Source organism: Pelodiscus sinensis, chromosome 1 (genome assembly GCF_049634645.1).
Source record: "Pelodiscus sinensis isolate JC-2024 chromosome 1, ASM4963464v1, whole genome shotgun sequence".
Taxonomy (NCBI): domain Eukaryota; kingdom Metazoa; phylum Chordata; order Testudines; family Trionychidae; genus Pelodiscus; species Pelodiscus sinensis.
The window spans coordinates 121,325,995-121,352,899 of NC_134711.1; the positions used below are offsets into that span (position 1 = coordinate 121,325,995).

Sequence of the window (26,905 nt, forward strand, 5' to 3'; positions counted from 1 at the left end):
GAAAAAGGGTTTTTCCTCGTAGAAAGAGGTTTATCAATGTCAGAAAACCCTCTCTGTTCTTTTGATTTTTTTCAAAAGAACGTGATTGCAGTGTGGACCAAAGTAAAGTTTTTTCGGAAAAATAGCCATTTTTCTGAAAAAACTGCACTGTAGACATACCCTAAGTCTCCCTGTCTTTGAAGTCAAGTATATTTTACTTTAAAAGCACTGTCTTCAATAGAACTTAAGTGAATGCTTAAGGTTGAACATGTGCTTAAGTGCCATGCAAAATAGGGCAAACCTAACACTCTTTGGCTGCGTCTAGACTAGCATGATGTTCCACAAATGCTTTTAACGGAAAAGTTTTTCCGGTAAAAGCATTTGCGGAAAAGAGCGTCTAGATTGGCACGGATGCTTTTGTGCAAAAGCACTTTTTGCGGAAAAGTGTCCGTGCCAATCTAGACGCAGTTTTGCGCAAGAAAGCCCCAATCGCCATTTTTGCCATCGGGGCTTTTTTGCGCAGAACAGTTTTTACCTGTCTACACTGGCCCTCTTGCGCAAAAGCATTTGTGCAAGAGGGCTTTTTCCCGAGCTGGAGCAGCATAGCATTTGCTCAAGAACACTGACAATCTTACATGAGATCGTCAGTGTTCTTGCGCAAATTCAAGCGGCCAGTGTAGACAGCTGGCAAGTTTTTCCGCAAAAGCAAGTGCTTTTGCGGAAAAACTTGCCAGTCTAGATGCAGCCTCCCTGTTTTATTTCAAACCTGGCTTTTTTTTTCTGATTTGTCCTCTCATACAGTTACTGCTGTTAGTTTCCTCTTTGTCCCAATTTCTTCCATGAACTCCTGTTTTTTGAAACATTGTGCCCAAAGTGCATTTGGAACAGATTATGTTGTTGGGTCCCAAGACCATGGAGTCTTCAGATGCCATCATATGGAATGGGTTGGGAGTTAACTTGAGTATATGCTAGATTTTCAGTAGGCCCCACATACTGATATCACTTGAAGCATTTGAAAATAACCCAAAACTGTTTTCCCAAGACATTTATCAATATAAAATGCAGGATGGTTAAGTTGGATTTTATGCCTGAATACTATGGACACTCTGTACACTCAATCCTCTCACTACAGTTATTTTATTACTTTTGTATCTGATAACCAAAAACGCACAAGGTACTTAGTAGAACAAATACAAGAACATTGTCTTGGCCCTACGCTGTCATCAAATTATGCATGCAACTCCCCGCCCCATACATTCTTTAATGATAGCACTGGAAATAGTCTGTGTGGTTCAGCAGCCTTTGTGGCTTGCTTTGCTCCAACCTGAAGGAATGTTTCTAAATGTTATATACTCCAAGGCCCTAGTGCACACCATGGCTCTGAGTTACACAAATGGAATTTGTGCTAAATACTCAATCTGACGCTCCAGTTCTACATCCTCTTTTCTGAATATCTATGTGGAGCAATATAATCTTGTATGTAGACTTAGATTACTTTATTATGCTACACATTTTCTAATGTTCCTAACTTCATTATTTCTGAATGGTATTTCCTCAATTGTGTCAAAGTGATTCTTCTTTTTTTGAGGAATCAGTTCATGTCAAATGTGAAGCAAAGCCAGCGTAGAGTTACAGTGCAAAAATGAGACATGTGGAACATTCTGTCAGGAATAAAATGGTGGTTTTCATTATTTTCAAATTGCAAAAATGGCGAAGCAGAATTTTATCAAACTTCTCAACACAAATTCTCTTCAGCGTTATGATTTGCCATATGAAATTTCACCACAAAGTGTCAAATTTCCCCCCCAGAAAATTGAAATCACCTAAAAACAGTTTTCAAATAGAAATGCCTATTTGAATAGAAATATACCAATATTCTTCCCAGATATAATCACACACTGTTTATGATTGTTATAGCATTGATGTTTATATAAAAATCAGCTAAATTCATTAAAATCAGTCAGTTTCTTTGTTTTTATAAGACACAAATCTCCATCAAAGAAAACAATCTTAGTTTTAGGTCCTTTCTAACATGGAGACTTATGCAGTGATGATAAATATTGTTTTCATTCTTGTTTTAACAGGTACTGTATATTTTAGAGTGCAATAATCTTCATATTTAAGACAGTTTAGAATGGTAGCAAGCTAGAAAGAAATTCATTCTTCTGAGCAGCAAAAAAAAAATTAGAATTTACAAAGTGTAGTCTTGCCATTTTGACCATCAGTAATTATACTATTTTTATGTTAATGTAGAAACCCCTTGAAAGGGGTGTTTAAGTACTAATTATCTATTTACAAAAGAATGGCTTTGGAAATGCAGCGAGAAACCCTGAGCTGTATAGGGATTTAGAACAGATGTCATTTTTAAAGGACTGGGCATTCCAAAAAAATAAAAAGTTGGTTTTCATCACACTTATTTAATATAGTGTCCCAAATTCTTGGCTACAGCTGTGGATCACACAGCAGAGAGCAGAAGAAAAAGCATGCAAAGATGAATGTATAGAGCTCTCACAGTCCTGGGATTATGCCAGTCCTCCGGCTTAATTTAGGGCAGCCGGAGGACTTCTGTAAATTACACTAGCTGCCAGTAACCTCAGGGGCCAATGAGGCATCTGGGGATCACCTAAGTGTATGGAAGCTGAGCTATATCACCTTTCCACCAGCCACACCTCCTGTGCTGGTGACAGGGAACGTATGATGTAGGTGTTGCTATGGTAGAGGATCTCCTCTGCTACAGCTAGTCATCCTCCCAAGGTTGGCTGCACCGGCGTTAGGGCCATTTTGTACCATTGCAGCTTGAAATTCAGGTCTGTGCATTCGTCAGCCTGGGTAATGCTAAAGTCAAAATTATGGTTAGTCCTGTTGTAGGAACTGCGGAATGACTCCTGTTTCCATTTTCTCCCTGTCCTTTTGTCTAAAAATGGGTTTGATCATCTGAATCTGGACTCATGAGTTTTAACCCAGTACTTAGCTCTCTTGGCTTCAGTGGAGTTTCTCTTGAAGGCACTGGGGTCTGGAGATACAAAGGCAGGATTGGAAGACAAGAGGTCCAGAGTCAAATTCTGATGTGCCTTTGGCTTTTGGCAAGATTTTTCATGAAGGGAGTTAAGCACGCAAATCCCATCCTGTAGGAACTGAGCATCTAAATCTATTAGACACCTTTAAAAGTCACAGCCTCTCTCTTGTTTCAGAGGGATAATACAAGGAATGTTAAAATGCATGTAAATGATTAACCATGTAACCGCTGAAAATTATACATGGGGCGGCAGCCAATTCCTTGGGAACTGGTGTGTACCAGGAGCTGGCTCCCAACAAGCACTGTCTCCCACCTGCCGCCTCGCTCCCAAGGAGCCAGCTGCTACCCCACGCTGCTGCCTTTGATACAGAGGCAGCTGCACGGGGTGGCAGGTGGCTCCCTGGAGCTGGTGCACACAGGGAGCTGGCTTTTAAGCACATACTGGCTCCTGCCAGCCACCCTGCTCTGTTTCCTCTTTATTAGAGGCAGCAGCATAGGGTGGCAGGCAGCTCCGCAGGAGTCAGACCAGGAGCCACATGTAATCATGTAGCAGTTTGCGTAATTGGTAAGCTCATACTTATTGGGCACTTGTTTACACGACTGTACTCTTACATCCCTAGATAAAACCATATGCCACACAGAAATGTTAATTAGTGACTATCTGTACAGTGCTTTGAACATGTACCATAAAGCATTATACGTAAACCTAAAACATTATTATTAGTGATGTGCATATACTGACCTAGTACCTGCCTTTTTAAGTCTTCTCACCGAGAAGATGAACACTTGGAAACACTGAGGGATTACTTTGCAGGATCTGAATTGGAGTCAGTATCAAATTGTGATGAAATCCTTGTAGTAAGTGTGAAGTGATTTTTACTGTATCAGAGGCAGCAACGTGGTCAGGGGAAGCCAGTGCTCGTGGGGAGCTGGCTTTTAGGCAGAGCCAGAGGCAGCAGCATGGGCTCCCCATGCATACCAGCTCCCACCTCTTTCCCTCCACCATTGTCTCTGTATCAGGGGCAGCAGCATGGGGAAGAGGCAGCTTGAGGGGAGGGGGGGACAGCTCCGCAGGAGCCGGGGCATGGGGAGCCAGCTTAAAAGCTGGCTCCCCGTGAGCACCGACTCCCGCCTGCTCCCCCCCATGGTTGCATGTAACCATGAAGGTTAACTGATGAGCCCAGGCTCATTGATTAACCCTACAAACCTGTACACTATCACATCCCTAAGATATATAAGTTACAGAAGAATTTTTTAATCCCTATTAAGACTTGTTAAGGTTTTTTTTTTTAAAGGTGGAAACGGGAATAGAATTTCATACTATATCTTAAATATACAGAGATTCCTCTTAAAGGTTAAAATTCATCCAGTGGCTTAGGGGCTGAACTGTGCAGCACAAAGTCCTGTGCATTGGTTCTGCATAGGTGGAAGTGGTTTAAAGCAGGAACCAAGGAGCTGCAAGTGAAGGCACAAGGCTGAAAAGAGGTCCATTTTCCTTTAGATATAAATTTGTTCAGTTACTATACATGTAACAGAGTATCCTGGAATATATACTTGAATATTAGCAGATTTTTTTTTCTAACATATGTTCCTAGTTTTATTTAGCTATATCTATGTATTTAAAGGGTTCCCATTTTGCAAATGTAGCGGTGAAAAATAGTATATTTATTTGTTATTTTAGTGTTTGATTTAATTGCTGACTTTTATGTTGCAGAAATGGCTAGATCTAACAGTTTACAAATGACTTAAGGAGGAGTGTTGATTTACAATGTTATTCAAGATTATACACCATGCAAAAAAGTATGTTAATGTAAATTTTCCAGACATCAGCCAAGTGTTTAAACACAGAACTGTCAAAGAGATGCTAAAAAAGCAATCTGAGACTGTTATACAGTCTTTTTACTATATCACTCACTGCTGTATTCTAAAAGGTTGAAATGAGAGTGGGGAAAGCATTAAGTGGGCATTTATATGATTGTCACCGCTTTTAGAGAATACTAAAAATTCTGCTTAGCACAATACCGAGACACAAGCAAAGCACAGCTGCTGTTAGGAGTTTGCATATATCTTGTTGAAGCTGTATGGGGATGCAATTGTAAGTCTCTGTGTTTAGTTAAATGAAGTGGGTAAATGCTAAAGACTCCTAACAAGAAAAGTCTAGAATGTAAAAGCTATGCATTTGCTTTTGGATTATTTGCACTGTTTTATCTAATGTAAGGAAAAAAGAGCATTGCCAAAGGTTGATTCACCTTTAAATACATACAAAGTTCCTTTACAGATAACTCTGAAACAGTGAAATAGACTGAAAGTAATAGGAGTTTTTTTAGTATCTTCTAATATGCAGTCTGCATTTCATGTGACAGTGAAGCAGCATTTCAAGTTATTCTTTAAAAATTATCTTCCCTATAAAAGGGGCCCACTGTGGTTTGAAAATTGGGAATTGCTATAATAATTTTGTAATTGGCACATAAAAATTAGATGTTCAGTTGATTTCCTTAATTAGTAATCTACTATAATGAAAGAAATAAACAAAAAGTGTTATTAGTTAATGAAATACATATACACAGAGAGTGAGAGAGAGCGTGACTCATAACCAGCGTTATGAACTGACCAGGCACTACACACCTCATTTGGAGCCAGAAGTACACAAACAGGCAGTATCCGAAATAAAGAAAAAAATCTTTTACAGTACAATCCTGAAAAAAACAAAACAAAATGAGTAGTCCTATGGTACCTTAGCCCTGGTCTACTCTAGGGAGTTATTTATTTTGAAATAACAAGCAGAGCATCCACACTCCCAAGCCTGTTATTTTGAAATAACGGGTTGGTTATTTAGAAATAATAACTCTTACTTTCCATGAGGAATAACGCTTATTTCAAAATAGTTATTTCAAATTAGTGCTAGTGTGGATGTTCCACTGCTATTATTTCAAAATAACTACAGTACTCGCCAGAGTAATTCAAAGTAATTACTCCCAGGGCTTCCAGGAGCTCTAAGTCGAGGTAGCGCATCCACGTAAAGGGAGCCTGCCTCGGACTAATTTCTAGGCTTCCCTGTGGCCTGGACACGCTATTTTGAAATAGTTCTTTCAGGAGTTATTATTTTGAAATAAGTTATTTTGAAATAATTTCCTAATGTAGGCATACCCATAGAGACTAACAAAAATATATAGTATCATGAGGTTTCATGGATAAAACCCATTTCATCAGATGAGCATAATACAGTACTCTGTTAAATGCAACCTAGTGAAAAGATAATGGTGGAAGTTGAAAAATGTTAAGATAGTTAAAAGCAGCATTTTTCTTCTGCATAATAAAGTTTCAAATCGGTGTTCAGCAGTAAATTTTTGAAAGAACACCATAACATTTCAGAGTTATGGACAACCTCCACTCCTGAGATATTTGTAATTCTAAAGTTCTACTCTGTTATATTACCAAGACTGTTTACAATTTTTTATCTCAAAATGTCTAGAGGTCATTCGTGTGGTAAGGGAACGTGACAAAGTTTTATCAGCTACACATAAATCAAATATGCTCATCCAGATTTTTAGGTAACAAGATCCCCATAGTCTAGTAAATGGGAGGATTTGTAGTGATATCTATTTTTTTGTGTGAAGGAAAAGAAATGAGAAAAATGGGGGGGGGGGGGAAGACACTTGATCTCTCATCTTCACCATCAACTAATGACATTGCATGTGGCTGGGGGAAAGGGAAGCATTGGGTCCCATTTTCCAGGGCTATGGCACTGGTAGTGACTTTAGAAGAAGATGGTCCAGGCTGTGTCTACATTAAACTGATCTATCAGAAAAGGTACTCAAATTGCACTCCACAATTTGCGTACCATTTTCCGATTATTTTTTTGGAAGAGGCTTTTCCAAAATTTGACCCGTCTACACTGGGCCAAATTTCAGAAAAGCCTTCTCTTTTGGAAGAGCCCTTCTTCCTCGTGGGAGGAGGAAGACAGGGCTTCCAAAAAAGCGCGTCCATCCTTCTGCAAAAAAAAAAAAGCAGAAGAGCAGACGCAATCTCTGGAGATACCCCGGAAAAACCCTGTAGTGTAGACATAGCGCCAGAGCCCTATAGCTAGAATTTGAATGGTTTGAAAATAAAATTTTCCATTTTTCATGACATTTCAACATTTAAAAAAATTATTCCAAATTGGATTAAAACTAAATATTATGGATATATATAGTGAACAGAAAAGTCTGGGTGGGGTTTTTTCTTAAATTTTCATTTAAGAAAAAATGAAATTTTGATTTTTTCCTAAAAAATTTTCCTGATGGGAAATGTGTCAAAAGTTAATATGATTTCATACAAAAATGGTGTAATTGAAAGAGTATTTTCAGATTGGAAAACCATTTTGAAAAAGGCAGTGTCTATACATAGAGTGCTGTAGTGATGTAGCTGAACCAATACATCACATGCGACTAAGACATTCAATGCCAATAGGAGAGTCCTTCTCATTGGCAAAAAAAAACCCCACCTCTGTGAGTGGCAGAAGCTGGGTTGGCAGGAGAAGATCTTCTGCTGACATGGTGCTGTGTGCACAAGTACTTATGCTGGCAGAAGTTATGTAGCTCAGGGATGAGGGGGAGCTGGTGATTTATTCACACCCATCAGAACATAAAGTATGCCAGTGTATGCTGTAGTGTAGACATAGCCTAAAATTTTGCTACCAGCTCTAGCTAGAATTTTCCCTGCATGGTCTATTGTGTCTTCCAACAGGGGGGCAGCTTCACATGTACATCTTAGGAGAAGTCTGAGAGTTTTATAAACCACAATAAGTAGTCATACGAATATATGATTTCCTCAAGTTCCAGACTTCTTTCTTTTCCTTTAGCATTAAATACATCTGTAAGGCGCACCAAACATGTATATGTTAGGTTATGGCATACCTGAATGGCATATCTGTTTCTTATGTGCTCTCATATGCCTTATACTCTCAATGGGAGCTATATTTTGTATTGAATCCATGTGCAGAATTCCCGTAAGAGCAGTATATGGTCTCAGATTTGTTTGCACACACACAACTGGTTCCTTTCCATCCCAGGTCTGCTGTGTCCCTGTTAGCAGAGCCAAACACTGACACCCACATGTTTAAAAACAGCTGGGTTATATGAAAAACATTTATTGCACTAAGTAGAACGTATAATTTCTTCCTATTTCATTTCTTCTCTGCAGTGCAGTTATTTTTTAAAGAAATAATGCATTCAATGATAATAACTTCTTGTTTCTCTCAAAGGTTGTGTCTCTGATTATGACAAACTCATTTACATCAGTTATTGTTGGAAATAGTGAAAAGGTTGTGTAATGGCATAATGAATCAGGTTCTACCCCATCATGGGGATGGATGGACTGGATGACCTCCTGAAGTCCCTTCCACTCCTGCATTGCTACAATCCATTAAAGCTTTTCACAATTGAGAAAATGGCATGCAAAATTTTCAATACATTTAAGATAAAGTTTAATTGTCAATTAATCTGTTGTACTCATAACTTTAAATGAGAATTTTTCTAATTATCAGCATTTCATTTTTTAAAGATTATTTTTATTGTTTTTTAGATAATCCTCATATATAATATCTAACTACATAAAAATAATACCAGTCAAGGAAAAGAAAAGAACCTTGTAACAAGATAATCCAGCCAACAATTTTAGGGACTTGCTTCAGGATAATTTACGTATTAAACATATGCAGGCAAGAAAGTTGCTGATTTAACATAATGGTTAATGTGCGAATATGTTGCACAATAGCGATCTTTGATGGCTGACGAGGACTCAGTCCTGCAGTATAGGGCATTCAAGAGGCATTCAGTATAGGGCTAAGCTTACATTGCCTGATTCTGTTCCTGCTAAAAATCAATGGGAGTTTTGCTATTGACTTCAAAGGTAGGAGCATCAGGCCCACAGAGCAAAGAAATCTGTACAGTGTACTGCTGTGAGAAAATCTCTGTATCTGCAGTAAACTGAGCACTGTTATGCAGTGAGTAGGATAAGATCAAGGCAGAAACGAACCATAGTAATAGAATACCATATTCTGTAGCCCTGAGAATCATCCAGTGCTTCTGTCTGTCATAGAATGTAACCACACTCCTATGGATTCAACCCTAGTCAATCAGATATAAATGAAGATCCTGATTTTTCAAAGACACGTGCACTTTAATTTACACCCCGTGAGTAATCAGCATGACAGATTAAGTACATTGATAAATCTTTGCAGGATTTGGGTTTAAAGATTTTGTTAGAAGGCAATAAAAATGTGAAAAAAACAGCTTTTTGTCTTTTTGTAAACAATGGCCTTCCTAATTTAAGTGAAAAGATGGTTTGAAGAGTAAGGCTATAGATAAGCAGGGGAAATAGATGTAGCAAGTTCCAGCTTGGTATATAATGAAAGAAAGAAAAAGCTGAGCTGCAAACTCATCAAAAACAGAGCTGTTAATTGAAAAGCTGACAGACCTGTAACTACAGCAGAGATTCTGGCCGCCACTATAATAAATGTAACTGTACGTTTAGAGTAATTTGCTAATTTGCCTAAGTAACACCCACAGACAGCAACATGACATAAATACATTAACGGAAGCAACAACTATAACCAGCTCATACAGGTTCTTGGCTAGTAGATGGATGGATCAGATGAGCTGGAAAAGAGTTAGAAAACAGAATAGAAATGGAATTGTTAACAAAACTATGTCATGCAATTTTCTTCAGTATTTGTCAAAGGCAATGGTAGTGCTGTATTGTACTTGTGAATGCCTAGACATGCTGTAGTACTTATGTTACATTATCATCCTCTGTGTATGTGTGTGATGTATGGACATGTGTTAGTCATTCTGCAGAATGTTAAGCACTTCAGAATTGGAAATAAAAATATTTTAATTTAAAAAAAATGCTTAAAATAACTAATTGACTCTCAGGCATTCATCATCTAAATGTACCAGAAAATCATAAATCAGAAAAGTGTTTCTGCTCAGGACTCTGCCATGAGGAATTGCATTTATGGTCCACAGGAAAGAATTGAATATTAATGTAATATAGGCAGAAAAACAGAGTACAGAACTTAGTTTTAATAGTAGCTCAGCATTCCAAAATTTACTAAAACCCAATATCATGGTATTCTATTTTTTAAGTTTCCCTTTCCCTCCCAAAACCAGAGGTAATACTAAGTCTAAATAGTAAGAATAAGATTTCTTTTAAAGAAAAACCAGAAGAATATATGAAGTTTAGCCAGGATTAAAAATACATCTGCTCTGAGAAGTGTGTGTGTGTGGGGGGGGGAGGGGGATCATTTCACCAAAGAGTGCTTTTATGGTATCAGCTTGCTTTCTATTCAGGGTCAAAATAGTAAAAGCTCTTGGCTCAGAGCAGAGGTTTAATAGGAGCAGGTCATCAGTATATGATGTGTAGCTGTGTTGGCTATGGGGGTTTGTCTAGACTACATGGCTCCGTCGACGGAGCCATGTAAACTAGTTTACCTGACAGTCAACGAAGCGGGAATTTAAATAATCCCTGCTTCATTAAAATAAAAATGGCCACCGCGCTGTGCCAACAATCAGCTGATACGACACAGCGCTGCAGTCTAGACATGGATCGGTCGACAAGGGAAGCCTTTGTTGACCGCTCCCTTATGCCTCGTGAACGGAGCCATGTAGTCTAGACATACCCTGGGTGTTTGAAGGTAATGAGCCTCTTCCATATGTTTTCACTGCTATTTCCTGCACTGAGGGGCAAATCCTGCTCCCAGTACTACTGTTATGGAATGCTATGCTGCAGAGCTGGATCAAGCTCTTTTAAGCAGGCTTCAAGAGTCAGCACATAAAAGTGTTCATGCCAGGAGCACCATGAAACCTAGCTCTGTGGGACACCCAACATATCACTATGAAGTAGGGATATAGCATTGCATAAATGAGGGGATGATGGATCTTCCATTGGTCATCAGGTAGTGCACCATCTCTGGTCATTTTCCTGCTCTCCATCACCCTCCACGTATGTGGATCAGATACTGGCATTCCAGCCATGGAACAGCTTCACTGTCAGCCCAGGATCTGGAGGGGAAAAATCTTTCTGTCCCTATTATCTGAGGAGATGCTTTGTGTTCAGGAGTGGACTTGTAGCTAAGTGCTTGATTTCAACCACTATGTTCCCCCCACATCAGTGCCTGTATAGATAGGGCAAGTATATGGGGTATATTCTGTTGGTATTTATATGCTATGACACTCTCAGAATAGCTTTTTTTCTAGGGTTTTTGTTGTTGTTGGGTGTGTGTGTGTGTGTGTGTGTGTTTTTGTATTGCTGGCCAACAACACTGACATCTGAACCTGCAGAGGTGATGTGAGGCATGGGAGGGGAAACCATGTGCTTTCCTCTCTCCCCTTTTTCCCCCTCTCACCGATTTCTGCCATCATGGAAATCAGGTTGAATGTAGCTGAGGGGAATGTGCCTGGGAGAGGGACCAGTTTATAGCTGTCCATAGGGCCCTGCCCAGAACAGAGAAGAGAAATGGAGCTGGCAGTACAGCTCTGCCAGAGGGTGTGTGGGGAAGCCCTTTGAGGCCAGCCCTTTCCTCATTCACACCCACAGTTGCCTGCTTGGCAGTAGATATCCAGAACCCACTGGGAAGGTGCTGCTGACTTGGAACCACTGCAGACGGCTCAAAGGTAGGGGGGAAAGGGTCTAGAGTAGGGCTGTCAAGCAGACCTCAGCAGTCCCCAGGCTCAGTGCAGCTGCCCCTTTGAAACACAGCAGCAGCATTTCAAAGAGACAGCACCACAGGAGCCTAGGATCAGCTGGAATCCCCAGCTGATCCTGGCTCTGTGCAGTGCTGCCGCTTTGAAAGGCCACCCCGGCCAGCTGATCCCAGGCTCCCATGGCACTGCAGCTGCCCCTTAGAAATGCCACGGCTAGGGACTCCAGCTGATCCTGGGCTCCCATAGTGCTGCCACTGCCCCTTTGAAATGCAGCGGTGGTGGCAGCAATTCCAAGGGGCTACACTGCATGGAGCCAGGGTCAGCTAGGGACTCCAGCTGATCCCGGGCTCGCGCGGTGATGCCTCTTTGAAACACTGGGGCAGCCTTTCAAAGGGTCAGCGGCATCTCTGCAGAGCCCAGGATCAGCTGGAGTCCCTAGCTGACTCTGGCTCTATGCAGCGTTGCCCCTTGGAAACACCAGGGCAGTGCTTCAAAGGGGCAGCACCGCACAGCTGACTCCTGGCGCTGCCCCTTTGAAATGCATCAGCAGTATTTCAAAGGGGCAGCGCTACCCAGAGCCCAGGGTCAGCTAGGGACTCCAGCTAATCCCAGGCTCTCATTGTACTGCCTCTTTGAAATGCCCTAGCACCTGTGATTAACGCATTAAAAAATTAATGTGTCAATTGTGCTCTGCATTAATTGCATGCATTAACGTGCGTTAATTGACAGCCCTAGTCTAGAGGAACAGTGTGGCACAGTCACATGTCCCCCTCTCCCAAGTCTTTGTGACCACCACCATCACGAGTTATGGGTCATCTATGCCACTCTGATAACTTTTCACCCCAGTCCTCCTCATTTTGCAGGTGTCAAATGCAATCTTGTGATATCTTGTGAGAAGTTGATGCTGTAGCTCATGGATCTCTAACATAAGACTCCCCTATGTCACTATGTTCTAACACCAAGAAAGCATTACAGCTCTTATTATTCTATGCTGATAAATGGTCATAGGGCTTGACATGAATTGTGTATGACCTAAATTCATTTCTAGGAGTTGCTTGTGAAACTTCTAGACAAGTGCTAGGATGTGGAACCTCGGGAATTAGGGGTTTCAAACTTGCCTTTCTGGAGGCCTCTCCTATTCCTTTGCTGGGTTAATTTCCACTGTCTGTGCCTTAAGAGTTATTGTTCTCTTAGGCTATTTCTGTACTTCAGCACTTGCTATTCTATGTCTTTTGAGAACACCCATTATTCTGAAATATAACAGGCTCGCTATTCCAATGTCCCTGTAAACCTCATCCCATGAGAAGTAAGGAACATTTAGGTATAGTGCTTTATTTTGAAATAAGTGCTGTGTAGACACTATAAATAAGCTGTTTCTAAATAAGATAAGCAATTTGCTTAGCTCAAATTGCGTATCTTATTTCGACCTACGTGTGTCGTGTAGACTCACCCTTAAATGCCCTCTGGGACATTGTCTTGGAGAGGAAATGTGGTAACCTTGCAGTTTGTGCTAAGAATATGGATGATGTTTGGTATGATCTCTACCTATGGAACATCAGACTAGGGTAATTTGCTTTTGTGACAGCTGTTGGACTCTACATATTGAGCTTTGGTAAGCCACACCTCTTTCCCCCCATTCCTATACAATCTGCATACAATCACCAGCTTTGTCTAACTGCTATTTTATTACCTATCAATGCTATGTGGGTGGATTTTATTCCTCATCCCACCCATGACAAATTTTATTGCGATTTATGTGCACGTGGTGATTGGTATCATCAGTTATTCTTGCTGTGAATTGGGCTCAGAGTCATCAGTGAAGTTTTATATAATGTTACCTTGTCACTTTTTTTGTAAATTAAAAACTGCTAGGTCTCTGTGGGTTTGGTTAACTACAACACATAGTTATCTACTATGTATTTGCCATGAAAGTCATTTATTTCCACAGAAACCACCGTCACAAGCACAAAAAGTAATGTTAGCATATTCTGGCTTGAGGCAGCCTTATTCAAAGTGTTTTACTCTTCCTTTATCTTTTAGTCTTCTCTCTGTCCTCTTTAAGCACATTCAGAAAGTTCGTGTTAGGATCCCTCAGGTATGTTTGAGACTAGTGATCAGTGTTCTCTGTAAGCTGAGCATTTGGGCAGTTGCCCAGGAGAGATTCATGTGCCGCCCACCTGATTAGTAGAGTTCCCACGGCCGGCAGAATGTGTTTCTATTGGTGGTGCACATTCATAGATACCTTGGTGCACATAACAAAATGTATTCTGCATATGGGTGGAAAAAATTAGAGGGAACATTGCTAGTGATCCCTGCTTTCAAATTCAGGGTCCAACTGATAACCACATGTGGAGTTGGGTAGGAATTTTTCTGTTGTAGTGCTACTATTAGGGAGTGCGTGAGAGAGTTTGTAGGCCGTAAACTCAGGCATTCTTACATTCCTGTGGTGTATGCAGAGAGGATCAGCACTCAGAACTAGTTGCCAAGTATTATATTGAACACTCTTCCCTGTATGTCATGAGTTCACCGATTTGACTGTTATCTTGTCAGAATTCCTCATTGGAAGTGCTCACACAGTTTTCTTAGTAGGCAGAAGTTCTCTAGGCTACGTTGATCTTAGATTTTTGAAATGTTACTGTTGCAGCTTTGAGGGCAAGTGGTGCCACCTCCCATCTGTGGTTGTCTTAACCTCTTCCCCAAAATATGAGTTAAAGGAATAGGGGAAGGGCAAATTAGGCACAGATTCAAAGGATCCCAGTACCAATAGATAATCCTGAGTCCTCTTTTGATTGAAGGTTTGGGTTTTTGAATTATGTCGAAGGTGGTCTCTTATTCTGACACAAGCTTTGGACCAGTAGGGCCTCTTTACTATGAAGTTACATTTAAGCACTAGCAGGTTGCAAGAAATTTAGAGATGGTGTTTATTTTAATAAGGGCTATGGTCAGTGGCTCTAAAACCCAAGCGCTTGTCTGAGAGTTTTTTTGTTATCATTACAAGTGGCAACTGTGACCAACAGAGGTGTGCATATTGTAATAGTTAGGATTTACTGGTGTGCTGTTTTGACAGGTTTTTTGCTTTGTTAATGATGATAACCATTTGGCTATGTGCGTGTGTGCCTATTTATGTGTCCCATGATGACTTACGCAAGTATTCAACATAGCAGACTTTGAGGGAGCCCCCAAAGACCACAAAATTAGATAAGGATCTAAAGCACACAGCCAAGTTTATTGTTAAACGAAGTACAGTAGTAGTTGTTAGTAGTCTTTATCAAACCACTAAGCATATGTACCCCCTGACAATGGACACAGCTTAATTAGTGACATGGGATTTATTACTGCCCCCTAGGCCGAACAAAGACAGCTCCTTTAAAATATCACTTTATATATAGGTACAAACAAGTTACACATTACTTCTGACATGTTAGGCTGGCCACCCTTTGGTGTTGCTTAGATACCAACCATTACCCTGCATCCTGTGGTTTGATTAGAACATTTTTATTTATTATGCTGTTATTTTAGACCATTTCCTGAACCTAGGTCAGTATTTATGGGGAAGGTGGGTACCAATGTTTTTTTTAACGATCTAGTGTTATCATGCTTTTGCAATGTGCTTTTAACTTGTGCCCAGTACCAATTACAGTTTTACAGCTGGTACCTAGTACCAATTACTATTTTACACCTGTGCCTATTACCAATTAGTGTTTAATACTCTTATCCCTCATTGTGAGTAGGAGCCTGCTTCTTGCAGCTTAGCTCTGCTTTATATTAGTAAAGTTTTAACTATTGTTAGGTAGGCCTCAGGTCTTCAACCAGGCCTGTGTTGCATGGGTTTTTGTTTCAGTCCTTCATCTTATCTTACTACACATATATATTTTTTTTAAATTAGTAGTTAAGACAGAGTCACCACACTACTTCCATGTAGATTGAGTCAAATTTTGCTATTGGAGAAGTGTATGTTACCCCCATTGAAGTCAGGGGTAGTTATGTTCAGACATCTCATGCCAGAATCTGGTTGTTACAAATGTGTAAGAATGTGTGGCAGTGTTATGTGTTTGTTTGTTTCTTCTATTCAGTTTTCAGAACCTGAAAAGGTAACTGAGGTTTGTTGTTTTATGCTATTTTAGGTAGCCTGCCATACGAATACAAGATTGTGATAGCAGGAAATCATGAATTGACCTTTGACCAAGAGTTCATGGCAGACTTAATCAAGCAGGACTTTTACTATTTCCCCTCTGTGTCTAAGCTGAAACCAGAGAGCTATGAAAATGTGCAGTCTCTTCTAACAAATTGCATCTATCTTCAAGACTCTGAAGTTACAGTGAGGGGGTTCAGAATATATGGCTCTCCTTGGTAAGCATCTCTTTAATATAAATAAATAAAATTATTGCGTTGATTACTAGCACACCAGCCATTTCATACCCTGCAGTCATATTTGGATTAGTGTGAGAATAAAAAAAATAATATTCAGTTTTATAAACTTAATTTTTGTTGCTCATTTGTCCTCTGGCAAAGTATCTGAGTATAACAGTATGGATCATTAAATCAATGAAACAAAGATAAAATAATGTATCCTTTAGACACTCATTCAAGAGTGAGCTATTTAAATATTCCATGTAGCTAACTTGGTATGTGGAAAGAATGTACAATTTAACAATTTTATATTATTACTGTTTAATTTGAGTCTATTGTAAATATATCTTTTGAGTTTGTCTTTTTACATTGAAAGCTCACAATTTTAGATATCTTATCCTTCAGTGAAAATATATATTTTTCTCTATCTGTGTGTAGCATGAGTTCTTATCCCTCAGAATTTTGTTGTCTTTTATATATTATTAATACTCTTCATCAAGATGCAGTTTAGTTTTTGGACTAATATTGACATTTATAGTAACCAATCAATACATCACAGTTTTCCTTTTGCTGTATTCTGAGGCCACTTTGATCTCTTTTGTGATAGCAAGGAGGAAACTCTTGTCCAATGGCTTCCAAAGGATTGGGCCTTACCATTACATATAAACAAGAAATTCTGGTAGTTGTTGGTACCCTTAATGGCTGAATAGATCTGCTAACGTAGGAATTGGGTTGCAGACTGAACTCTCCCCCTACTGAGGTCCCTGTGTGTCTCATTGGTGGATAAATAAAATGGAAGTTTGCACTTCTGTTAATGAAGTTCTAAATCTGGTACATTTCATGAGCACTATATACATATTTAAAGGACATTAATATTCTATTTTAAAAGGTAGGCTTTCAGGGAATCTGTTTTTCTTCCTTTTGAAATCACGTCAGGCTGGAATGTAGCAAACAAGTTGTCAGACCTGATGCATATACCCAGTGTGAATTCTCATAGTGTGAATAAACTGTGAAATCTATTGGAAACTTTTTTTTAATGAAAATTGGCATTTTCCCATTTGGTTGCTTGAGCTGGGTGTTAATTTTCCCCAAGCTTATTATTCTACATTTATCTATATTAAAATCTCATCCCACTTAAATACGCCCATCTCTCTCAGCTTTCTAGCTCTTTATTTTCAGTCTACCCACCTGCTATGTTGAAGCTTAACTTTATCTTGTGTCTCCTGTACATTTAATCAATGTACAATTTTCCAAATTATTCAGGATGATGTTATATAGCCTCAGCCCCAAATATAAACTTTTAGAGAATGCCACTTGGTACCGCTTCCCAGTTTGATATTTAAATTTAAGTAAAGTAACTATGCTCCATTTTCAGTGAGTCTGACAACTTAATCTCTTCCTACAGTAATCTTAATTAGTCACCATATTTCCAATGTTAGTATTTATTTTTCAGCAATAATGTACCAACAGTCTCACTAAAAAGACAAGATACCATACATTTAAAAAATATGTATCTATGAAATAATTAAGTAGAAGTCCAAGGAAAGTGTTTGAACTTCCTGTACCTATGCTTGCAGATATGTGAAATCTCCTGGGGACATGTTTGCCTTGTCTATGTAATCTTACAGTTATATTAAGTTATTATTTTCACTTGTCCACTCACCCTCTAATTTTGCTCAGGTTCTGTGTGTTATCAGGTTTGTCTGGCTTGACCTGTTTTTTATGTATCTAAGGTGCTTGTCGTTCCTCCCATTACAGATTGGACCTCCCTCATCCGGCACCCTCAGGACCTGAACGAGGGGATTTGCCGGACCAGGGGAGGTCTCTCCTAACATGGCCTATGCAGCCCTGCTGCCCCTGGCTAGGGCTCCAGCCCAGCCTGCTGCTGCCTGCCCATCCGTGGCTCCCCAGGCTGCAGCTCTGTGGCTTTCACCAGGGCGGAACTCTGCAGCTGCTGCTGTTGGCCCCTGAGTTCCGCAGCCAGGGCTGGAGCTCCTCAGGTGCTGCTGCTGGCCCCAAACTCAGTGGCCAGGGCCAGAACTCCATGGCTGCTACAGGCCCCCTGCTACTGCCCAGCTGCAGGGGCCAGAATTCCTTCCTGCATTGCCTGCCCTTCTGTGCTCTCCCCCAGCTCCTGGCTGAGTCACTGTCCCCTTCCACTCCGTTGCTCCTGTCCCCCAGCCTAACCTCCCTATACCTGGGCTCTGTGGTCCAGGAACATCCGAGGTTCTGCTGGACCACAGATGTTGCCGACCAGAAGGTCCTAGTTAAGGGAGTTACAACCTGTACATTCTTCTAAGTGCTTATGTACTGATTAAGATACAGATAGCTTTACGATGTAGTGTTTAGAACTTAATCAAAACTTCCTCGTTGTTTGACAGTGTTGAGATCCAAGGAGTTGGATCAGTCTATTACGGGACGAAAAGATATGCTGGTAAAATTTCATTGAAGGGTCTGTGCTGCCTTATACAAGAGGTCAGAGTTTCCTTATGGAGGCTGGATTACAGGGAAGCAAAGTGACCACAACCTCATTTTTAGGGACATGACAAAAAATCAGCACAGCAGAGCATCAAAAAAGCTTAGCCCATATGCTTAGGAGTCCTCTGATTCAATACCTGTCTAAAGACTTTCCCACTGGAAAAGGGTTTGTGCTGGAACTATGATGGGAATTAAATCTGCTCTCCCACACTGCTTTGTTCCTCCTATATGTGTGACTTACCTCTGGGGATCAGGGAGCTTTGCTGGTGGCAAGGTTCTTCTTTTGATGCAGTATAAGCCTCACTGCATTAACTCTGGTGAATTAAACCCAATGCTTTGCTCATGTTCTTTCAGGTGAGCATTTTTTTTTATGGAATGCTAATCACAGTTTCCATGCTAATATGTGAAACATCCAGGAAAAATCACTCTTGATTACACAACCAGAATGACACATTTGGTAGAAACTAAACTAAACCAAACCAACAAAAAGCATAAGGAGAAAACCATGTGTAAAAATATAATTTTCAGAATAATGAATATTAATAAAAATGTTAACTAAATCTTAACTAAAGTTTATTTCTATTTCTAATCTTTATGCATCCTGATATGGAACCTTTATTACAGCCTTTTTGGGAAATTAATCTCACTCCCTTTTTACATAATAGTAATGATAATTTCAAATGAATTATAAGAGGCTAGTGAAAACTTTCCTTGGATTTTGTTCTTGTCTTGCATCATGCAATTCTACATTCCTGATAATCCCCAAAGACCTTGTTGATCCCTCAAAATAGTTCTTAAAACTTTCCTGCAGAGCTCAGCAAGAAAGCTGAGTTTCTTGTATATTCTTGCTAAGTCTCTTTCTCTCTCTCTCACGCGTGCGCGCGCACACACACACACACACACACACACACACACACACACACACACGCACGCACTTTTAAAAATAGTTTGGTTAAATTTTCCCCCAATTAATGTTCTAGTTCTGAGTCCTTTTAATTTAAAAAAAAACCCTTACAAGGAATCTTTATCAATTATTGTTCTGAAAATATATATGGACTAAATTACTCATTTTTCAGTCTACTTAATTTGATTGAAGGAGACTTGCCTAGTGGTGAGGACAGTGCTGAGTGTCAGTATATTTTTCTGGATTTCTGTTCATCGCTGTGTCACTGACCCTGTACCTCCATTAGTGCTATTTTAAATATGAGTACAAATCAGTTACCATACATCTGTGAGGTAGCTGGGGTTAATTTGTGTTTGCATAGTACTTTGAGAACCTCAGATGAATGGTGCTAGAGAAATGCAATTTTTTTTATTGTTTACATTATACATATCCTCAACCTTACGAATTGAAGTTGAAGTTATTTTAGTGACAAAGGGAACCATGAAAGCTGAATTGATTTGTATGTCTTGCCAGTCTCCCAGTCTTTCAAGCTATACCACTTGTCTGCGGTTAATATTTGTATTTGAACTTGTATACTAACATCATCTGACCTCTAATATACAGGCAGTCCCCGACTTACGCGGATCCGACTTATGTCGGATCCGCAGTTACGAACGGGGCTGCCCCGGAGTACACGGACTGCGGGACCTCGCGGTCCCGCCGCCCGTGTACTCTGGACGAGAAAAGCTGCTCCGCGTCTCCCTGGTCTCCCTGGCTTTGCAAAGCTGTGCCTGGGCTGCATCGCTGCCGGCTTCCCCAGGCTTTGCAAAGCCGCGGGGGGGTGGGGTGGGCTAGGGCAGCGGGACAACCCAGGCGCGCCTGGGCTGCTCCGCTGCCAGCTTCCCCGAGACTTTGCAAAGCCGCGGGGGGGCTCGGGCAGCGGGGCAACCCAGGCGCGCCTAGGCTGCTCCGCTGCCGGCTTCCCCGAGGCTTTGCAAAGCCGCGGAGGGGCTCGGGCAGCGAGGCAGCCCAGGCCGCCTGGCCTGCTCCGCTGCCGGCTTCCCCGAGGCTTTGCAAAGCCGCGGGGAAAGCCGGCAGCGGGATAGCCCAGACGCCCCGCGGCTGTCCCGCTGCCGGTGTCCTCAGAGGCTTTGCTCCCAGTCTCCCTGGTCTGCTGGTCTCCAGCAGACCAGGGAGACTGGGAGCAAAGCCGCGGAGGACCCAGGCGGCGGGACCGCGGTGCGTCTCGGTCCGCCGCCCGCATCTTCCTGGTCTGCTGGGATGGGGGAGGGGGCGCGCAGCTAGTACGCCCTCCCGCCCCCCAGCAGACCAGGCTTTTCTCTGGACGCCTGTGGCAGAGCAGCTGGGGCGCTGCCGGTTGGTCCCGCAGCGCCGCTCTGGGCGCTACTGGACCAACCCAGCAGCACCCCAGCTGCTCTGGTCCTGATTCAGCCGCTGCTGGTCAGTTTCAGCAGCGGCTGAATCAGAACGCCTAGGGCAGAGCAGATGGGGTGCTGCTGGGTTGCTCCAGTAGCGCCGAGGAGCGGTGCTACTGGAGCAACCCAGCAGCACCCCAGCTGCTCTGCCCCAGGCGTCCTGATTTAGCTGCTGCTGAAACTGACCAGCGCTGACTACAGGAAGCCCGAGGCAGAGTTGCTCTGCCTCTGGCTTCCTGGAATCAGCTGCTGATCAGTTTCAGCAGCAGCTGACTTGGGGACGCTTGGGGTTCTTAAGTTGATTCTGTATGTAAGTCAGAACTGGCGGTCAGTTTCAGCAGCGGCTGAATCTGGACGCCAGTTCCGACTTACATACAGATTCAACTTAAGAACAAACCTACAGTCCCTATCTTGTACGTAACCCGGGGACTGCCTGTAATCCAAAAGACAATCACTTTGTCTAATTAGAAAGAAAATAAAAAGCTATCCTGCTCATCACAAAATTAGTGGCAAAAGGACCCATTGATTTCAAGGTGTAAGATTGGGTCCTTAATCATTAACCCCAAATTTTAACAACCTTAAGTACAGTTCACAATAATGGATTATCAAACAGGAAGCAGTCTTCTTGAAACAGATCATTATGTAAAGTACAATAGTTACCCATTAAAGAGTCAACATTTATCACAGGCTGATAATTTTAGAATAGGTAATAAGTCTAATAATATCACTAGATATTATTGACTTTTAAAAAACTAGCATAAGAGTTGTTGAAAAAAAAGGCTGCTTCCATATTAGAAAGTAATCAGTAAATGTCAGCGTTATAAGACAAAGCATGGAATGTGTACTATTTCTGGCTATCCTGAGAAAATGCAAACTAATTGATAAATTAATCTAATTTTGTTTAAGCATATAACCTTTCTGATAAGTTACAATTTAAAACTTCAAAGGATGAAGCAGTTTTTTCAAAGATTTATTTGTATTGTTTTTATTTCAGGACCACATAAGATCCCAATTACAGATCTAAACCTCATTGTGCTAGGAACTATCCAATCTTTACCTCCTCCCTCCACCCCTCCAAAAAATTCCCTGCCCCAGAGATCTTGTAATTTTGTGTCAGACAGGTGAACCACATGGATAAATAGGTTGGGGAAATTGGGTTTACTACTAGAAGGGCATTGTCCACTGAAACATACAACAGAGCCAGTTGCTGAATGTGTAATCTGAAACAATGGAAGGTATGAAAAGCTACCTTAGAAAAAGAAGTGTGTGTGGAGGGATGATTATAGATTAGAGCAAAAAAAAAAAAAAAAAAAAAGAGTACTGTAAGGGACCCTCTGCCATACCTAGAAGCTCTTCTGAAGACAGTTCTCAAACATAGGCAAAAAACCTAACAACATTCCTCTTCCCATGTGAGTTGTAGCTCCCTGATAATTTTTCTTTTTACTTCTCAGTTTCTCATGTTTCAGGGCCCATGATAGAATTCTCCCATGCTCTGTTAATTGAGCCTCACCATCCAGGACTTTGTCCCTGGATCCTTTTTTCCTTCTGGCAGGTTCTTACTGCCTCTTCTCCCAGGTGATATTATCATCCACTTAGGGTATTTCATGCTGTTACCCCAGCCTTCTGGCCTATATCTTCATAGGGAGCAGACAGCAAGAACTGCAGGTCATACCTCTCTGCCCCTTTCCTGGCTGCATCTCAAGCCTGACTCACCATGCTCCTCCTGCCCTGGGCCTAGATGCCTTCTCTTATACATGGGGGTCAGCTGACTAGTCCTAAATTCACTGGTCTCTTCTCTTTTAAAGGGCCAGTGCAACTTCCTCTCCTGCAGATTTTTTTCTCTGCAGAAAATGCTTTCTGCCAGAGAACAAGCGCACCATTATGGGGCGGGGCGAGGCGGGGTGGGGAAAGGAGAGAGAAGGCATGTACCAGGACACTGCTTATTCTTCTCTCCCTTCCTCTCACTGTAAGGGAATGAGGAGAGAGTTCATAACTTGTTTGCATCCCACTCACTCCCAGCTAGTGAGGGGAGGGAACGGAGGAGTAAGTGATGCAAGCGTTGTACTTTCCCCTCGCTCTCTGGTAGTGAGAAGAGGGAAAAGAGCAAGCAGCACCCCAATACATGAGGCCGTAGCCTCTCTCCCTTCTGAAATGGTGCCCTTGCCAGAGAGATGCTGCAGCTAAACCTTTTGCCCACTAGTGGCTGCTCTGGCACTAGAACAGAGAGCAGCCAGCTCAGTGGCAGTAGCAGCAGGTGGTTAGCTGTGTTCTTCATGGCATCCTGACTACAGGGCCAAGTGAGGAAGCATGGTATAGGACAGTGTTTCTAAACCTTTTTTTTTAATAAAATACCCCTTTTTTTTAAAAAACCATTATAAGTACCCACAGTATCTACAGTTTTCAGGCACAATTTTTTTCTACCATTGCAACACATTTGTTGAAACAACTTCATCATAGCCGGGCGAGCGATGACATTTGTGTGTGTAAAAAGTACAAAAATAATAAAGTGCTGTAAAACAAAAGTGCTTAAAACAAAAATTGTGTTTTCTCTAATTTTCAGTTGTGTTGACATACGCCCCAGACCTCTCTTGAGTATCCCTAAGGGTTCTCATACTACTGGTTGAGAAACACTGGTATAGGAGAACAGACAGTCAGGCACATGGGACTGCTGAAAGATTCATGTAAACTGCAATTTGGAGGGGCAGAGTGGGGCAGGAGGTGCAGCTGAAGTTCTTGGGGAAATGGGGATGGAGGTGCAGGGCCACAGGAGGATGGGGATGGCTGGGGGGAGGGGGATGCAAGGACATATGGGGATGGGGGCAGGAGTGGCTGAAATGGGGTGCAGGAATACATGGAAACAGTGAAGGGGGTGAAGGGCTATATGGGGAAAGGGGTGGGATGTCTGAGTGGGGATGCAGAGACACGTGGGGATGAGGGGGAGAAGGTGCAGGGCCACATAGGGAAGGCTGGTAGGCATACCTGAGTGGGGATATAGGAACACATGGAAACGGGGAGGAGGAAAGGGCCACGTGGGGAAGAAGAGTGGAGATGTGTGACTGGAGGTGCAGGGTCACAGGGGAATGGGGAGAAGGGAGTGCGGGGCTACTTGAGAAGGAGGCAGGGGTCACAGAGCGGTGGTGCAAGTATACATGGGGAAAGGATACAGAGGGGAACAGGGATGGGGGCAGATATGCCTGAACAGGAGAGGCTAGGGTCTTCATGAGGGAGGCTTCCAAACTCCCTAACAATCCCTCCCATCCAAAACAAAACCCTCTTCTATACTTCTCCCATCCATACTCAGCAACCCTCTGGATTCACATCCAGATTCCTGCCTAGCAGTTACTTCCCTCTCCCTCAGCCTCTCCCTTATCTCTGACTCCTCCAAGCCTTTTGTACTGCTTCAGAGAGGGGTGGGAAGTATGTTTCTGGTACTGTAGTTTCAATGAATTATTACTCAGAAATCTGTATTAATATGCCTCTTTGTCAAAAAACATTTCCTGAATCTTTTTTGTTTGTCTATATTGTTATAGGCATGCTTGCTGACAGGTATTTTGAAATGCATTACCACAATAATTGAAACAGGCATGATTATACTGTGTAGTTTTGACAAAATATGCACAACTTTGGAGAATTTTAAAATGTTGTGTACAGAAATTGTAATTATTTGGCGAAGAATTCCCTCCAGACTAATGATACCTTTTAATTACATGCTCGCATACAATTTTTTTTCCTAGAGAACCCCAGTGTCATTCAGTATACAGGATAGATGATATCCTGACTGACTGAAGTAGCTGTTGACAATTTCTTTATAGCCTGAGTTGTGTGGCCCCTTCCTTATTTACCACACACCAACCAAACTCATTACTGAATACAGAATTAATTACCTCATGGGTGTTTCTATGGCATTTGTCGCCATAGCACCTGAGTGTTTCACAAATGTTAATGAATTTTTCTTCACAATGCTTTATGAGATAGGAGTATATTATCCCCATTTTTAGATGTGGGAATCTAAGAGAAATTAAGACCAATTTTTTCAAAAATCTCCACAACTTTCTGGTGCCTCAGTGATTGGGCACCCAATTTGAAAGAGTCTGATGGTTCCGAACACCTATTTTACGGACATTCATTAATTCTCCCAATATTCCTCAGAGATGTGTGTGAATGTATTATGCCCCTTCTAGAGGCAGGGAAACTGGTTGTTCTAAGATGGCATAAGGAATAGCAGAGTCCTGCACCTGCATGGTCACTTTGCCAGCATCATCCTATTCCCCAGTATGGATGTTAAATGATGAGTGCCTTACATTGGGTCTTACATCAGGAAAGTGTTCCCCTTCCCATGTTTATTTGGATGAATTGCCTTGCCTCTGAGACAGAAGCACATGTGGAAATAAGCAGCCTTACTGGCGCCCGTAGGTTTCATATCAACATGAACAAATCCTACTTCCATGTGTGATCTTGAGTGTTGTTGTAGCTGCTTCTCGGCTGTGCAGGATTCCAGAATGAAATATGTCCTGAGCTAAATAAGCTATAAATAAAGTTTTCTGTTTTTAAAAGAAGTTCCCTCTCTCCCGGTGCCCTCCCTTTCCTTAAAAATGTGCCCATCCCTTGCAGAATACTTGTATCTGAGTTAAAGGTGCTTTTGTGGTTTTTCCTTGATAACAAAATGGATGATCACATTATTATCTGTTCCATTTATTGTGTGAATTAGTGGGTAGGTAGCAGCAGGTTGGAGATTCTCTGAATTACTTATTATAGAATCAAAGACTCATAGGGCTAGAAGAAATCTCAGGTTCTGTAATGATAATCTATCCCTCCTCCTGCCTCCCACCCTATGCTGATGGTGGATTAAGTATACTTAGATTTATATATAATTGTATATAAATCTAAGTATATAATTGTAAATATTCTTAATCCTGTGTCAGCAGGAGGAGATGGACTAGAGGATCTCTTGAAGTCCCTTCCAGACCTACATCTCTCTCTCTCTTTCTTTCAAATCAGAAGCCATTTGTAGGTGGCAAAGTGGTATGCCTTTACCCTTGCTATTTCCATTACCTTTGCCACAAAACTCTGGTATAAAGCTTCCCTAGATAAAAGCAATACAGCTGTGATCTGTGTGTAACCTATGAACAAGTTTCCTTCTCTTAGGAACAGAGGAGTTGACATACTTATTAGACCAGTCATCGCAGACGTCCCACCTTTGACAATACTTGATTCATCAGAGGAGGAGAAATGGGGGGAAGAGCCCATAAAGTACCAACCACCAAAACCATGATCACTAAAACCTTGTAATTCCCCTAGCCAGTTGCACAATGCTGTAGATGACTCAGAAAGGAACTTCTTTGTCCTGACCCAGACATACAGCGTGGCAGAAAAGAGTTCTGTATGTTGAGTCAGGACACACATTCCCGATAGAATGGGACTGTGCAGTCTGGGATTCTCTGTAACGTTTGTTACCTGAAGGCTGGATTATTGCACAGGAACTGGTTGGAGGGGGCTATACCTGTGAAATGATTCCCTATTTTCCTTTTGACGGCATTTTCATTGTTTTAGTATGATTGTTCCCATCCCCTTCTGTATCCTTTTGTTCTAGGTCACCTGGAACTTCAGAAACTTTAATGGGGGAGGGTGGCAGGCAAAGATTAATTTCACCTGCTTACAAGTATTTGATCTTCAACGAGTGATGCCTGTCCATTTTGGAATTATATTTTTTGTTGTCGCTCTCCCAAATTTTAATGCACATTGACTGGATAAGGGCAACAATTATTTTTAGGAAGCAACACAGCTCTTGTACAATTTCCCACCAGTTCATAGAATGTGTTTTTGTTCTGATAATAGGTATCTAGTGGCACACAAATTCTAGGTCAAGATCATCTGTTGTGCGTGGTGAAGCCCAGGAGGGTGATGTGACTGAGCCCTGCCATAAAATAGAGCAATCGTTAGGCTGGTTTACTTTACATCAGCTGTCAGAAGGACACAAAGGAACCTTAACACAAGGGGAAATCTGGCCACTAATGATCAAAATCCCGATTAAGCGTCAGTATTTGTAATGTTGAATTTGCTCTTCTGATTGTAGCTGTTA

At 41.5% G+C, this 26,905-nt stretch overlaps 1 protein-coding gene across 5 annotated transcripts in view; it reads left to right on the forward strand.

Moving 5' to 3' along the window:
- MPPED1 (metallophosphoesterase domain containing 1) overlaps positions 1-26,905 on the forward strand; it is a 90,012-nt gene that overhangs the window by 29,471 nt on the left and 33,636 nt on the right. For all 5 annotated transcript variants that reach the window (XM_075899516.1, XM_075899521.1, XM_075899528.1 and 2 more), the window contains one exon: positions 15,804-16,029. In XM_075899516.1, coding sequence (XP_075755631.1) covers positions 15,804-16,029 — 226 coding nt within the window. The remainder of the gene's footprint in view (positions 1-15,803; positions 16,030-26,905) is intronic.